This window comes from Acomys minous (assembly GCF_964271855.1).
Source record: "Acomys minous genome assembly, chromosome: 16".
Taxonomy (NCBI): Eukaryota; Metazoa; Chordata; class Mammalia; order Rodentia; family Muridae; genus Acomys; species Acomys minous.
In genome coordinates this window covers 66365252-66382015 of record NC_140498.1, presented here as the reverse complement: position 1 = coordinate 66382015, position 16764 = coordinate 66365252, and the positions used below count along the sequence as shown (strand labels likewise).

General features: G+C 53.9%; 1 protein-coding gene across 12 annotated transcripts in view; it reads right to left on the bottom strand.

Annotated features, from left to right (window-relative positions):
- Positions 1–758: 758 nt before the first annotated feature.
- The window catches only part of TNRC18 (trinucleotide repeat containing 18), a 107759-nt gene continuing 91753 nt past the window's right edge, over positions 759–16764 (bottom strand). For all 12 annotated transcript variants that reach the window (XM_084763881.1, XM_084763882.1, XM_084763877.1 and 9 more), the window contains 10 exons: positions 16558–16699; positions 14388–14505; positions 13634–13709; positions 13423–13531; positions 9875–9991; positions 8733–8900; positions 7076–8433; positions 3912–4148; positions 3085–3159; positions 759–2368 (listed from right to left, as the gene is read on the bottom strand). In XM_084763881.1, the coding sequence (XP_084620007.1) occupies positions 2162–2368; positions 3085–3159; positions 3912–4148; positions 7076–8433; positions 8733–8900; positions 9875–9991; positions 13423–13531; positions 13634–13709; positions 14388–14505; positions 16558–16699 (2607 nt within the window). In that variant the 3' untranslated portion in view covers positions 759–2161. The remainder of the gene's footprint in view (positions 2369–3084; positions 3160–3911; positions 4149–7075; positions 8434–8732; positions 8901–9874; positions 9992–13422; positions 13532–13633; positions 13710–14387; positions 14506–16557; positions 16700–16764) is intronic.

The window sequence follows — 16764 nt, the reverse complement described above, 5'->3', positions numbered from 1 at the left end:
ACCAGTGCTCGGTCCTCCACAGGCCCCAGAACTTTTACCCATGCCCAGACACAGGTGTGTGACTTCCAGATGTGGGCTTGAGTGTGCCTGTATGTAGAGGGCAGAGGACAGGACACCCTGATCCTCAGACACCATCCACTCTTTGGGACGGGTTTTCATTGGCCTGGGCTTGCTGTTTGGCTACCGTGGTTTCTCAGCGCCGGGATCCCGAGGGCACAGCCGTGTCTCTTCATTGTTTTGTCTCTTCACGTATTTTCTGGGGATGGGACTCAGGCAAGGCATTTTACTGACAATTTCCCCTAAAAGGTTTTAGACATAACGTGTGTTTTGCCTGCATATATGTCTGCACCATGCGACACCTGGGCAAAGAGGGCATTGGATCCCTTGGAAGTGGAGTTATGTATGGCTGTAAGCTCCCATGTGGGTGCTGGGTACTGGGTCTGACAAGCAGGAGGCACACCTCCTGAGCCATCTCTCCAGCCCCGAGCTCTTGACTTTTAAACAAGGCAAGATGACTCTGGCTTCGAGGCCTTTCTGAAACGCTGGACCAAGCTCATCTCTGAGCTCAGTACAGCAGCTCCAGGCTGCAGTATAGACTCTGCCCTCGGCATGTGGGGCTCCTGTCACCGAACAACAACATTGTGCGGCCCCAGTCCTTCTCCATCTCCGGGAGTTCTAGAACAAGGACCCCGGATCCCCCACACCGATTCTACCCACCGTCCCATACCCCCAAAAATAAGCCACTCCAAGACAACATATTTTTCCAATTAAATTTTTTTCTTTTCTTTTTGTTTTTTGTTTTCTTTTTTTTTTTTTATGAAAAAAGATCACACAGAATTTGCCAACGAAATTCCAAGAGAAACTTAAAAAAAAAAAAGAAAGTCAGAAACAGTAATTTCCCCCCACCCCCAAAAGAAAACAAAACAAAACCGAAATCTGGCTTCTCCTTCCTTCAAGATTGTCCTGCTCAAAGCCTCCGGGGACCCCACTGGGGTCTGGCAGGCACGGGGGGACTGGCTAAGTGCTTCGGGCTGAGCTGGGGCCTGGGCTCGGGTCCCCTCCATCTGTCTCCATCTCTCGTCCATCTGGGGGCACATACAGTACACATGGGCAGGGGTGAGGGTGCAAGGGAGTGGGGGAGGGGGTAGGCATGAAGCCGGTGCTAGACACTCACAATCTAACAGGAAATAAAAAATAATATTCTGCACGTCAGAATGTGTTTTTTAATAATTTCATAGCTATTTTTCACAGTTTTAAAAAGTTTATATATATATATTTATATATATTTATCTTTATATATAATTAAAAAGCTGACTCCATTTAAAGGTGTATGATACAGGGGCAGGCTACAATAAACTGTACAGGTAACCCTTTCGGATCCTCCTGGTGGAGGGGCCGGGCAGGGCCGTGCCAAGCATGGGCGCGGGTTTCAGCACCATTGGGGTTTTGTGTAGTGTAAGGGTCTGGGCTTGGAGGCGGGGGCCCACTGGGTATGGTGATGCCCCTGGACTGCCCTCCCCTGCCTTGTTCCCCAAGTCCAGGCTGTCCTGAGAGGGTGGAAGCCGGGCATGCAGCTGCCCAGATGCCCGGTGTGATTGGTGAAGCTGGCTGGCTTTGGGTCCCCCACCCTCCCAAGCCCATGGTGGGAGGCCTTCAATGGGCTCCATGCTGGGTGTAGCTAAATTCCATACTGAGCATCAGTCAGGGTCCTTGGAACCTTCCTTTGCCCCCATCCACAGAACCACAGTCTACACAGGCCCAGAGCTCGGAGGGCAGCCGCATCAAGCGAATACAAAGTGCTGGAGGGAAATCCCCGCTGAAGTGACCCTGATGGGACAGCAGAGCCGGACCCTGATAGCTGGGGGGGTGGGGGTGGGGAGGGGGGTTAGGTGAGGTGGGGGGCAAGGGGGGTCTCAGCACGAGGGCACCAGGGGATGACCAGAAAGGGTCTGGAAATGTGTGCACATGTGCGCACACACGTGCATGCATACGGGCACACACATGTACACACTCGCACTTGCCCGGGGCGTCCACCTGGCCACATGCACACGCCCACGGGCACACTGGCATGCACACAACACACGTGGTCCCGCGCCATGGCAGTGGGGGTGGGGGGGGGGGGTGGGGGGGGTCTCTGTGGGCCCCGCTGGGTAGGCGGCGCTCAGCAGAGCACAGGCACACCATCTGTGGAGAAGATCATGCCTGTGGTGGGCTCATAGGTGCCCGCGAGGTAGTACAGTCCCTCGCTGTCCTGGTACTTTTTCGTCTTTAGCATCTGCTCATACTGCTCCAAGCCCACCACCAGGCACTTGTGGGACACTGTCTGAACATCGTTCTCGTCCACATGGGAGGACTGGTACAGGGCACGCTGTGTGGGCACAGTGTAGGTGTTAGGGACCGGAGGGAACCCTCCCTGGACCAGGGGGAGCCCGGGATGCCTTAAGGGGAGAGGGAGAGGGAGGGAGGTGGAAAATCAGATGGGAATAAAGACAAAACGTGAGAGATGGAGACCATGGCAGAGAGACAGAAACCAAGAGGGAGGGAAACAGGTGACAAGAGGAGACAGAATGCCCAAAGATAAAAATGAACAAAATGGAGACCCCCCTAGAACCCGTGCAAGTAGCAGGTCGGTGTGGTAGCCCACCTAACGTCAGCCTTGGAAGACAGAGACAGGGGACTGCTGGAGCAAGCCAGCTAGTAAGACAAGCCATACCAGGGAGCTCTTGGGTTTGGTACCAAGGAAGACTCCCAGTGTCACCCGTGGGCCTCTACCCTCCCACACACACTCACACTCTCCACCAGAGGTGTGACCACGTGTATATGCGGACGCACAGAAAAGAAATAAAAATGAGAGAAACAACGGAAGATGTGCCTACAAATGCCAGAGCGAGACACAGAAAGGAGGTCCTGGGCTAAAGGCAGTTTCAGTGAGCAGGTGGGACAGAGAAAGGGACCCCAGTAGCTCAGAGCCACAGACACAAGGGAGAGAGGCTGGGAGGGGCAGAGCAGAAAGCTTGCAGAGTCTGCATCCCATCTGGACAGAGTTTGCATCCCAGCACCATCAGCCCACTGCTGCCTTCTTACCTCCATAAAGTCCTTCCTCTGGCTGGACGCCCGCAGGGCTGCAGGGAGGCTACGCCCTGACTTCTGGTCCCAGTGCTGGGGAGGCATACATGAAGGGGGTGAGGGTTAAGACTGAGCTTTGTTTTACCCCCACCTGAGACCCCCAGACCGACTAGACAAACTCCCTGGATTCAACCTTTCCACTTGCAGGGCCACCATTCCCAGGACCCAGATGCCCTGCCTTAAACAGTATGATGTTTTTGTTTTTTTGTTAAGATTTATTTACTATTATGTATACAGTGCTCTGCCTGCATGTACACCTGCAGGCCAGAAGAGGGCATCAAATCACATTATAGATGGCTGTGAGCCACCATGTGGTTGCTGGGAATTGAACTCAGGACCTCTGGAAAAGCAGTCAGTGGTCTTAACCTCTGAGTCATCATTTCTCCAGCCCCGGTGTGATGGTTTTTTATTGCCATTTTTGATAATTATCTGGGGAAGGGGTCTCAGTAAGGCAACGAATGTCTAGGTCAGGTTGGGTTGTCGGTACATCTGCTGTGGGGGCCGGGTTATTTTGATTTTGTTAACTGAGGTGGAAGACCCCGCCCACTGTGGGCGGTGCTGCTCCCTGCACGGGTGAGCACTGAGCAGGAACGCATTCATTCTCTGGGCTCCTGACTAGTCGCTGTGACTTCCCACAGAGGAGGAGTTTAACGTAGAGCTGCCAGCTAAAAGAAAACCCTTACTCTTCCTCTGCCAGGGAGTTTTATCACATCAACAGAAATGAAACGCGATAGGTCTGCCTTTACACACCAGAGTCTCTCTCCGTGCCCAGCAGGGAAACCCACCTGGTCCTCGTGGAACTGCTTGCCCGGGCTGGTCTCCTCCGGATGGTAGAACCACTTGACACGGACCACCATGTTGTTGCCCCAGGACTCCCACATGCTCTGGATCCGGCCAATGTAGGGCAGGTTGGGGCGGCCAGCCGACAGGAAGACGGCGCAGTCCCCAATGCGGATCATCTCTTTGCCTCGAACGATGGCCTTGTAGAAGAGTTTGCGAGCTTTGCCCTTCATGCCTCGCCGCTGTGGTAGAAGTTCATTAATCAGACACCGGGAGCCTGGCACTGGGCCCCGCCCCCACGGAGCGGAAGGCAAGGCGCCCCACTAGCCAGGCCTTGCCTGGGCAGTTCTGGATCCCCCAATCCCTGGACTTAAGTCACCAGACATCAGTCCTGAGGGTCTGCATGAAAGAGATGCCTTAGATTGAGTTCCCCTAAGTTCACACGCCGAGGGCTTATTTAAAGACTAGCCAGTGGTGCTGATGAGGGGGCGGAACCCTTCAGAACAGGTGCCTAACAGGAGTGAGCTGGTCATCGGAGGCTCAGCCTTAAAGGAGGAGCTACCAGGCCTCCGGCTCTTTCCTCTGTCTGCTTCCTGAAGTCAAGAGGTGAGTTCAATTCCCAGCAACCACATGGTGGCTCGCAACCATCTATAATGTGATCTGATGCATACTGTATACATAATAAATAAATCTTAAAAAAAAAAAAAAAGAGAGAGAGAGAGGTGAGCAGTGCTGCTTACACCAAGGGTGGGGAACCATGAACCAAAACAACCCTTTCTTCTTCCTAAGTTGATTATCTCAAGTACTTTCCTCATAGCAACAAAGTCTATTAAAAACGGGGGGGGGGGGGTAGGGGGGGGGCTAGAAAGATGGCTCAGAGGTTAAGAGTGCTGCCCAGTCTTCCAAAGGTCCTGAGTTCAATTCCCAGTGATCACAACCATCTATAATGAGATCTGGTGCCCTCTTCTGGTCTGCAGGACTACATGTAGGCAGAGCACCATATGCTTAATAAATAAATAACTAAATATTTTTTTTAAACAGAGATAGGGAGTGTATGTGTTTGTATGTGCGTGGCCAATGTATGTACATGCAGGTATGCAGGTGTGGCTGCCATTGGTGTCTTCCTCCATTGCTCTCCATCTTATTTTGTTTATGTGTGTCTTTGTGAGTGTATGTGCGCACGTGCACGCAGGTGCCCACAGAGGCAGAAGGTATCAGATCTATTTGGAACTAAAGTTACAGGCATTTATGATCCACCAATGTAGGTGCTGGGATTCGAATTCTGGTCCCCATGAGTGAATAGCATGTATTCCAGTAACCTATGAGCCATTTCTCCAGCCCTGGACCCCTTTTCCATTGTTTGAGATAGGGTCTCACTCTCTATGTAGCCCTGGATGTCCTGGAACTCCCTCTGTAGACTAGATTGGCCTTGAACTCAGAGATCTGCCTGCCTCAGCCTGCTAGGATTAAAGGCGTGCGCCCCCATTCGTGGCCCCATCTCATTTTTTGAGACAGGATCTCTCACGGAACCTGGAATTCATCAGTCTGCCGCTGAGGATGTGGGAGGGTTGGGAGAGGAGGAGAGGAGGAGGCAGAAAAGGATGAAAGGGGTGGAGGGAAGGGGACAAAAAAAAGTGCCCCCTTCTCGAACAGACCTGATTCTGACATCGCTGCACCCACTCCCTGCAGCCTCATTGAACCTAGGAGCTCACGCTGACACAAGCCAGGGTCTCCCTGAACCCCGGTGGAGGTTACCAGGTACCCTCAACATCAGCTCCTGAACCTGCTAGGGTGGTGACACACCTGGGTAGGAAAGAACCTGCTGATGGGGGCCCCTCATCAGAGCTGTCCACACAGCCCTTGGGACCCTGGCCTAGGCACATGGATGGGAAAGCCTGGCTGCTAATGATCAGTTACTGACAGTCCCCAGAGCCTCTGGGTAAGGTCTTGGCTGCCCAAGACGGAGTCACTAGGAAGTGGTGAGGCAGCAGCAGGGTGGGGCTAGTGAGGTCACTAGCTCATTCTTGAAGGTATGCCCTCACGGGAATTCAAGGCCTGGGACTCTTTTTCTTTGCTTCCTGGATGCAATGTACCTTGTTTTATATATATATATATATATATATATATATATATATATATATATATATATCTCGCGTGTATGTGCGTGTGGACATGTCTGACTTTATTCACGTGTATTCCTATGTACTGTGTTCATGGGTCCATGGGCTATTTATGATAGTTACATTTCTCATTGCTGACCAGATTTTTTTTTTTAAAAAGGAGGGTTCACTTTAGCTCATGTTTTCAGAGGATTTAGTGTAAGGTCATTTTGCTCGGGCAAAACACCTGGCAATGAGAAAATGTGGCAGCTATTCACTTTATAGCTGACCAGGAAGACAGGAGGTGATCAGCAATGATATGTACTCAGGACCCACCCCTCGGTGACCTACTTCCTCTAGCCAGACACCACTTTGCACAAGGTTCTACAGCATCCCACATGATGCCATTACAGCGTTTCCTTCTGAACACATGGTGGTGTGCGGTGGGTAGGGGATGGCGGTGGGGGTGGGGCACACTCAATTCAACATGCTTGCATTGTATGTGCCTGAATGTACATCTGTGTGGGTGGGTACCTGGTGCCAGTATACACGAGGCGTGAGCACACGGGCACACATGTAGGCATGCTTTTTGCACATGTAGGTGGGTTAGATGACAGACAGTGGGGCTAGGGGTACTTGGAACCTGCTTCTGGAAGACCAGCCCTGACCGTCAGGGTAGAGGTGGGACTTATGACCCCTGGCCTACCATACACGGACTGCTAAGGGGCTACACAGAGTCCTAGCCAGGCAAAAGGCGTTGACTCTGGTCATGTGTTGCTTCAGTGCTCCTGACTTGAGGTTTAAAAGCAACGGGTACTGAGGGAGGTGCAGTGACAAGCAGGCTGGCTGCTGAGGGATAGAAGGGCCCTCTCTTTCTGGCCCTAGCACCCCAGGAGGGCCTGTGTACACCCCAGCATCCCAACTTGAGCTCTAAAAGGCTGTGCAACTTGAGGGCGGGGCCGCTCCACACAGGACACACAGGACTCGGGACTAGAACGAATCTGGGGACCAGGGTGCTCGTCTGGAACTCTGGGCCCTCTCACCCCCAGATTCCCTTGCAGCAAGTTTACCTGGGTGGGCTTGCCAAACCACTTCCAAAGTTGCCGGGCGGGTAGGAAGGCAGCAATCTTGGGCCGGTTCTCCACCGATGGCAGCCGCTGCCGCTTGGCCAGCTCCTTGGTGGTAGGCAGATGCACGCCTTCTCTCTTCTTGGGTCGGCTCTTGGCCCCAGCCCCAGCCTGGGTCTTTGGCTGCAGAGTCTGCTGGGGCTGGGGCTGGGGCGGGGGCTGAGGCGGTGGCTGGGTGGCAGGGGGAGCCTTCTTGCCTGGGGAGTGAGCTGAGGAGCGTGCCTTGCTAGGTGGCTTGGGCACCTTGGTGGGGAGCGCTGGCTGCGTAGAGGGACCGGCTGCGGGGGTCGGGGTGGCTTCGTCATCCGAGCTGCATGAAGAGTCCTCGTCTGTGGTGGAGGAGGAGGAGGAGGAAGAGGAAGAGGAGGAGGAAGAAGAGGAGGAAGAGGAAGAGGAGGAGGATGAGGAAGAGGAGGAAGAGGAAGAGGAGGAGGAGGAGGAGGAAGAGGAAGAGGAAGAGGCGGGAGAAGAGGCCCTGGAGCTGGCAGCACTGCAGGTCCGGCCCCCTGCACCCCGGCTGTCCTCTCTGTTCTTTTCAGCATCTTCTTCGCCTTCTGTCTCAGAACCGCTGCTGCTGCTGCTGCTGCTACTGCTACTGCTACTGCTGCTGCTGCTGCTGCTGCTACTGCTGCTGCTGCTGCTGCTACTAGGGGTCTCTGACTCCTCTGCCCCATCTTGTTCAGCCTGGGCCTTGTCTGGACTCTTGGAGATGCTAGGATCCTCTAAAGGAAGGCCCGGCCCGGGCTCCTGAGTGAGGTCTTCCTCCAGAGCTTGAGGCCAGGTGGCCTTGGGCTCACTGTTGCCGACAGCTGGTGGGTAGCTGCCCAGGCTGAGCAGCCCTGGAGACTCTGGCCAAGCCCCAGGCCCCGGATCTTCCCGCAGGAGCAGGGCTTCTTTGGCCTTCTTGCTTTTGGGAGACATGATTCCCTCGTGGTCTAGCTTGACAAGTAGTTCATCATCGTCCCCTGGCCTCCGGGGACCTTTGGCACCTGACCCCTCAGCGGCCCGAGGCTTCTTGGGTTTGGGGCGAGTGGCAGGCATGGTGACGGGCACGCTGATGAGTGGAGCTGCGCTGGGAGCCGGAAGCTCCCCAAAGGGCTCGGAAGCTGGGCAGCTGGAGAAAGCAGGTGGCATGGGGCTGGGCTGAGCAGAGACCGGGCGAGCTTTGGGGACTCTGGCCCGTTTGTCCACTGCTTCCGGGGTGCCCTTCTTGGAACTTGGAGTGTTGATGGGCTCCAGGGCCAAGGGAGCACCGGGGCCCTCCTCTGTGGCAGCCCCTTCCACCAGGACACTGGCTCTGTCTGATAGAGAGATCACAACTGGAGGTCAAGGGTGGAGAATGCTGGGAGAAAGGCAGGAGCTCCTGCTGACCAAGTGAGGAGTCAGAAAGCCCTTGTGGGACCCTCTGTAGGGACTTGGGGGCACACAGACTCTTCAAATGCTCCCCAGCTCCTCTAATCAGGAAGCGGAGCACACAAACCCGCCCTGCAGCATAGAATTCTTGTAAGGCGGAGACTTGGGTCACATACAGGAAGCCCCAGCACCCAATTCCCATAATAGTCTCATTCCCCGAAACCTCCCCAGACCACGGAAAACTTACCAGCCTTGGTTTTGGCGCTAGGCTTCCGTCCTCGCCCTCGAGCCTTGCCCCCTGTAGCCTCCTGAGGCCCCGCGGCAGCCCCTTCTTTGCCTTCCCCAGTATCTTTGCTGGTCTTCCTGCTACGGCGTTTTGCACTGGGCACTAGGAGTGCTGGGGACGGCTCAGCACCTACAGGACAAAGGGGACAGTGGCTTAGGTAATACTGATCCAGGCTTCTTGCATGCTGGAGGGATACCCTGCAGCTAGCCCATGTTAGGGAGCTCAGCAATAAGGTCTAGAATCCCCCAGTGAGGGGCTGGGGTGTGGCTCAGTGGTAGAGCACCTGCCTAGAATCCCCCAGTGAGGGGCTGGGGTGTGGCTCAGTGGTAGAGCACTTGCCTAGAATCCCCCAGTGAGGGGCTGGGGTGTGGCTCAGTGGTAGAACTCCTGCCTAGAATCCCACAGTGAGGGGCTAGGGTGTGGCTCAGTGGTAGAGCCTCTGCCTAGAATCCCCCAGTGAGGGGCTGGAGTGTGTCTCAGTGGTAGAGCACTTGCCTAGAATCCCCCAGTGAGGGGATGGGGTGTGGCTCAGTGGTAGAGCCCCTGCCTAGAATCCCCCAGTGAGGGGCTGGGGTGTGGCTCAGTGGTAGAGCCCCTGCCTAGAATCCCCCAGTGAGGGGCTGGGGTGTGGCTCAGTGGTAGAGCCCCTGCCTAGAATCCCCCAGTGAGGGGCTGGGGTGTGGCTCAGTGGTAGAGCCCCTGCCTAGAATCCCCCAGTGAGGGGCTGGGCTGTGGCTCAGTGGTAGAGCACCTGCCTAGAATCCCCCAGTGAGGGGCTGGGCTGTGGCTCAGTGGTAGAGCACCTGCCTAGAATCACCCAGTGAGGAGATGGGGTGTGGCTCAGTGGTAGACTGCTTGCCTAGAATCCCCCCAGTGAGGGGCTGGGAACCTGGTTCAGTGGTAGAGAGCTTGCCTAGCTTGTACAAGGCCCTGGGTTCCATCCCCAGTGATGCAACTGAAGAGAGAACCAAATGCCGAACTGAGCCTAGAGATTTGTGGAGGGAACCAAGGTAACACTGAGAAGGCAGTAGGTGCTTCTGGGTAGGGAGACAAGAGCCAGGGACACCACCCCCTTCTCCCCATGACATAGGTTTATCACTCACACTGGATTTTATAGTCAGGTGGCAAGAGGCGGATGTGTGAGAGTGGGATCCTGCCCGTGTCCCCATCATCAAACTCCACAGTGATCAGGTCTCCATCATCTTCCAGGTCCAGTAGCCCTGAAGGAAAAGAGCAGGGTCAGGGAGGCTCCTGGAACTGCAGCCTAGGCCCCCAAGGCACTGCCTTAGAGGATCCAGGGATGTACACACAGATGTGCAGGTGCGGTCATGAAGAGCCACACAGGTCAAGGACAGAGGAAGCACAGCTCTCTCATTTCTGGTCTTATACTTTAGGGGGGTGGGTGGCAGAGATGACTGGTCATACACAAGACCCTCCTCAAAGCCACTTTGTAAAAAGCACTACCAAGTACATTGGCTCTGAATGTTAAAAATAAGAACTGGGCATACATCAACATTCCAGAACACTCCACAGGGACAGAGTCATAACTGATTGTGGTTTTGAGTCAGACCTCTTGCATGTCAGACAAGAGCTCTACCATCAAGCCACATCCCCCAACTCTGTCTTCACTTTTTTTTTCTTTTTTCTTTTTTTTTTGAGACAGAACCTCACTTAGGTTGCCCATGCCGGCCTTGAACTCACTCTGTAACCCAGGGAGCCCTTGACCTTCTCATCCTCCTGCTTCAGCCTCCCCCCCTGAGTACCTGTGAGGTAAGGCCTGTGCCACCAAGCCTCCATGATTTTAAATTTGGCGTTGCTGTTCTGCAAAGAGGTGAGGCCAATAAGAGTGGGGCCAAGGCCAGGGATATGGGGGACTCCAACCCCTAATGAAGGGATCTGTATACGCAGGACGGCTGCAAAGATTTGTGCAGCTTTAGACTGAAAGGTATTAGGTACAGCCGCACACTAAACATGGGGGACACACCAGCCCCTTCCCACTATGCAAAGACATGGGCCTTGTGACACTGACCAGCTGAGGAGAAAGGACCGATACACACCAGTATTGGGGGCTCTCCAAGCAGAAGCATCCACCCACCCACCAGCATGCAGAGCCCCAAAAGGGTTCTTCAATCTCTCTCTTCCCCAAGGATCAACAAAGATGCTAGGACAATCTCTAATGAGAGGAGGAAGAAGAAAACTAACCCAGACTAGGAGGGGACACAGAAGGTGAAAAGGAGCAGAAGGAATCTTAACAAACGAAAGAAAGAAAGAAAGGAAGGAAGGAAGGAAGGAAAAGAAAAGAAAGAAACTACCCTCTGTCAGATTCTTCAACATCAGATGCGCTGAGGGAGCAAAGATTTCAAGCCAAGTGTAGTGGTGCGTGCCTATAATCCCAGCACTCCAGAGCCAAAGGCTGGAAGATCAGAAGTTCAAAGCCAGGCCTGGCAAGAAGGCTTGGCAGGTAAACGCACTTGCTGACAAACCTGAAGACATGAGCTGCATCCCCAGAGCTGTTACAGAGCAGAGAACATGCTCCTGCAAGCCATGCCCTGACCACCACATGAGTGCCCTATCATGTTTTGGGGGTGTTTTGTTGTTGTTTTTTCGAGATAGGGTTTCTCTGTGTAGCCTTGGCTGTCCTGGACTTGCTTTGTAGACCAGGCTGGCCTCGAACTCACAGCGATCCGCCTGCCTCTGCCTCCTGAGTGCTGGGATTAAAGGTGTGTACCACCACCGCCCGGCCAGAGTGCCCTGTCATGTACAAGCCTGCATTTGATGCATGTGGGAACACACAGGATTGCAAAACTAGCGATGACAAGAGGGTTAAACAATTCTATATAGAGAGAAAATAACAAAATGAGCCTCCTAGAAAGATTTAGGATTATTGGTGTGTGTGTGTGTGTGTGTGTGTGTGTGTGTGTGTGTGTGTGTGTGTGCGTGCGTATGTGGGGGGGGCTAGGTGCAGCTTTGCATGTGTGCACATGTGTAGAAGCCAGCAGCTGACATTGGTTGTGTGTGTGTGTGTGTGTGTGTGTGTGTGTGTATGGGGGGAGCTAGGTGCTGCTTTGCATGTGTGCACATGTGTAGAAGCCAGCAGCTGACATTGGTGTGTATGTGTGTGTGTGTATGTGTGTGTGTGTATGTGGGGGGGGGGCTAGGTGCAGCTTTGCATGTGTGTAGAAGCCAGCAGCTGACATTAGTGTGGGGGAGGAGCTAGGTGTGGCTTTGCATGTGTGCACATGTGTAGAAGCCAGCCGCCGACACTGGGCATTATACTTAATCTCTCCACTTCATATACTGAGACAAGTTCTTCAGCCGAACCCAGATCTTGCTAATTCAGCTAATCTGGCTAGGTGGCTTTCTTTGGGGATCCCAGGTCTGTCTTCTATATGTCAGAATTATAAGGAGACATACTCCCCTAGCACTTACATGGGTGCTGGGTTTCTGAATCCTAGTCCTCCCACTTGTACAGAAACTGCTTTACCCACTGAGTCATCTCCTCAGCCCCCTGATTTAAGGAACTACAACGTGGTGAACTTCTCAAATAATATTAGAAGCCCAATACAGAAAGCAAATGTAGGCAAGCATCGTGGCACACGTCTTTAATCTCAGCACTTGGGAGGCAGAGGCAAATGGATCTCTATGAGTTCAAGGCCAATCTGGTCTATGTAGCTGGTTATAGATTAGCGAGGGCTACATAGTAGGACTTTGTCTCAAAGAAAAGTAAATGATGACTTTGAAAAGGTAAGAAGAAGCCAGTGTGTTGGCAGCGGCACGCGTCTTTAATCCCAGTACTTGGAAGGCAGAAATGGGGTGTGGGGGGGGATCTCTGAGTTGGGAGGCCAGCCTGGTTTATAGATCAAGTTCCAGGAGAGCCAGGGCTACACAGAGAAACCCTGTCTCAAAAAACAAAAACAAGCAAAAAAAGGGTAAGGGGTATTTCTAATGTGGAATTTATACCCAGCTCAACTGTCTCTATGTAAGGGTAGACTAAACAGGTGGTAACATTAGGATCTGATAAGCTTGTCATCCATGGAGTCTTTCTCAGAAAAATTCAAGACACTAGGGCATGGCTCCCGTGGCACAGTGCCTGCCATGAACACACAAATCCTTAGTTTCATCCCTGGCACAACTCGGCAAGATGACAAATGTACTCAGCATTTGGGAGCTAGAAGCAGGAGGGGTCAGAAGTTCATACTCCTCATTGTCTACATAGAGGATTTGAATCTAGCCTGGGCTACATGATGTTTATCATGTTTCATGTACACACACACACACACACACACTCATGCCTCCATGACGTTCTACTTTGCCACATATCCAGAATCAACAGAGCCAAGGACCAGATCAGCAATATGGCCGCTGAGGTTGCAAGTCAACATAGGCCTATGTAGGAAGCCAGGAGAGTGAGCCATTCTCTGACGACAGGATTTGCGTGTGGGTGGGATGCCTTCCCAAGAAGCTGGTGTGTAGCCAGCCTGCAGATCAGATTCTAAGGTTGGACAGCAAGACCCCCCGAGACCTGCTGACTTCATCTGAAGAGTCCCCAGATCAAGCCATACCAGAGGTATCCCTGAAGTTCAGTTATGCAAACCAGCAACAGTCTCTACAGTTTCAGGCAGCTGGGAGCTGGGGAGGAGAGCTGTCTCACCTCGGACCACCGTGCCTGGGTACAAGCAACGGTATTGCTGGCTCCAGTAGGCGGCGATCCTGGTCCCCTGGGGCAAGAAGCGTGTAGAGGCCGGCCTCACGTCTATAATCTAGTAGAGTACAGAAGGAGGGTCAGAAGGTGACTGGAAAGGTGGTGACCAAGAGCTCTGGCCACAGCCTTGGAGCGGGGTCTTCTCCCCTCCCCCACTCACCGCTTCCTGCAGTAGTTGCTCCAGGCAGTAGATGTGGGGTCGGTTCCCACGCTCACCTTCCACCACCACACGGTATCTGCAAGGGCGGGGACAAATGGACAATGGGGCAGTGGCCAGAGAACCCCCTTCCTAAGACTGAACCGCACCCTACCCAGCAGGATCAGCTCCGCAGCCTGGTCCACGGGAGTTAGCTTTTCGATTCAGATGTCTATTAATTTACTATATAAATATGAGTTGCAGCCGGGCGTGGTGGCGCACGCCTTTAATCCCAGCACTCGGGAGGCAGAGGCAGGCGGATCGCTGTGAGTGAGTTCGAGGCCAGCCTGGTCTACAAAGCGAGTCCAGGACAGCCAAGGCTACACAGAGAGACCCTGTCTCGAAAAACCAAAAAAATAAATAAATAAATAAAAATAAATAAATATATATATGAGTTGTGTTCTCGCTCTTCCTGTATCCAAATTCCCCACTTATATAACTCAGGGGTTAGAAAGCATGCCCTGCCAGACCCCTCATTCCAAAGGACGGCTTCACACTTCACTCACCCACTTCCTGCTGGGCCCCCACAAAGCCCAACAGAAGCTGGGGTCTATTGTAGAGCAACTGTCCACTACTGGCCTCAGTTACTCCCTCTCCCCCGTCCCCACTGATGCTCTACCACCTCCAAGAGGGGAGAAGCAACCTGCCCAGGGGCCCAGAAGTAGAACCAGCCATGGTTGTGGGAGGTGAGCCAGGAAGACCCACGGCGATCACTCACATGTCAGGGGAGTGCACGGTCTGCACGTGGCCCGCGTACAGCAGCTTGTCGTCCATGGGGATCAACACGCGCAGGCCGTCCTTGAGCTCGTCCTTGTCAATGATGCAGGAGCGGGGGGCTGCAGAGAGGCAGGCGGTGAAGCCAGGCAGACTCAAGGGGGAGACCACCTCAGGCCTGTCTGGTGACTCTGCCCACAAGCCCCCTCCAAGAAATAAAGGCTGTGGGAGCACCCAGGTAAAGCTGCAAGGTGTGTGTGTGTGTGTGTGTGTGTGTGTGTGTGTGTGTGTATGTGTGTGTGTGTGTGTGTGTGTGTGTGTGTGTGTGTGTGTGTGTGTATGCGTGCGCAGGGCTGTCCCCATATACAGGGGTCCCAAAGGCACATGGGGTGGGGGATGGACAGGCCCTCTTCCCAGTCTTTACAGACAACCAAGACCACCTCAGGTCAGTGAGAAGCCAGATGGAACCAACTTTTCCATCCCATAGCTCAATACAGTCTAGGGCTGTGAAGCACCATGTTAAGTGTACCTTCTTCCAACACTGTGCCCAAGCCGGACCCCCACCATGTCCCCAGAATGGTGTCCTTTTTCTCTCTATCTGATCTCCCTGCCCCGCAAAGACTGCCCATCCAGTTTCTCCCTTTTTCTTCTCCATGAGACCTAATGCCTTATCCCTGTCAGTGGCAGACATGAAAAAGATCCCAACTGAGGCTTGTGGTGGCCACCTGTCATCCCAAGTGACACAAGGGACATGAAGACTGAGTTACATGGCCATCCTAGGCTACACAGTGAGCTCAGGATCAACCTAGGCAACTTAATGAAATTCAATCTCGAAATAAGAAAGGAGGCAGAGGGAAGAACTCAGTGGCAGAGCCCCTGCCTAGAATCCCCCAGTGAGGGGCTGGGGTGTGGCTCAGTGGTAGAGCACCTGCCTAGAATCCCCCAGTGAGGGGCTGGGGTGTGGCTCAGTGGGAGAGCACCTGCCTAGAATCCCCCAGTGAGGGGCTGGGGTGTGGCTCAGTGGTAGAGCCCCTGCCTAGAATCCCCCAGTGAGGGGCTGGGGTGTGGCTCAGTGGTAGAGCACCTGCCTAGAATCCCCCAGTGAGGGGTTGGGGTGTGGCTCAGTGGTAGAGCCCCTGCCTAGAATCCCCCAGTGAGGGGCTGGGGTGTGGCTCAGTGGTAGAGCCCCTGCCTAGAATCCCCCAGTGAGGGGCTGGGGTGTGGCTCAGTGGTAAAGCACCTGCCTAGAATCCTGCTTCTGCATCAATGCACAGAGGCAGAGGGAACATTGTATACCTTAAAAGTTGGGCCAGACAGTGCCAGTTGCTTTGGCCAGCAGAGAACAGAATGCCAGCTCTGCACAGATCAGGGGAGGCCTCCTGGTTTCCAGTCACCCCCCATGGGCCTTAGCTGTATCCCTCTTATCCTTGTACTGCAACAGTTCATGACAATCAGGGCAAGGGGGCTGCAGCTCAGAGCTTCATACCCCCATCACCACGGAAGGATGCCTGCTGAGGGCAGCACTGCCACCCAGCCTCGTATGTGAGGATGTGGCTGGCTGCACCATTGCCAGAATGTCACGGGCAGACTAGCTCCTCTTCCAACCTGCTCTCCACAGTTCACACCCACTAACCCTCCTCCTAGCACAGGCCCTGGGGTCCAAGGACCCTCTCTTCAGCGCATCTTTAGAACACCCCTAAACCATAGCCATCATTCGCAAGGGTGTGATCACTCACAACCCCACCCATCTTACTGACAGCATCTCTGTTGCCCTCCTAACATCAATCCTCACCTCTTCCTGCCTCCATCCTTCTGCATCTGCTCACGTGACCCCGCCCGTTTGTTCTCCCACCTAACCCATCATGCTGGTAAGTTGTCTCTCTGTCTCCCCAAATGTTGTCCCAGTGGTAACGGAGGCGGCGTACGGCCTGCAGGTCCCTGCTTTCCTCCCTACCTCCGGCACATCCAGGCTTACATTAAGACTCACGGCCAAGGCCCTTAAACTTCGGAGACCGGCCCCAAGATCGGCATGTCCTCTGCTTACCCGATCCCTTCTCCATCCTGCAGGCTGGCTAGGCCGGAGCTGAGCTGCACCAGCCTCAAGGCCTCTCTCTCACCCTGGGCTCAGGTCTAATTACTTCCTGGCAACCCCTGAAGCCTCTCAGGGCACTCACCTGGGGTCAAAGGTCGCTCTGCGGCCCCACCGCGGGGCAAGTGCTCATCCTCAGAGAAGCTTGAGTCCTGGTTGGGTTCAAAGTCCTCCTCGGCTGCCATACACTCCATCAGCTTACTCACAGCACCCCCTTTTCCTCGGTTCTGGGAGAGAACGCACACGCTGATGGCACTGCACAAGGCGTGGGGGTTGGCGGGGGGGGGGGGGT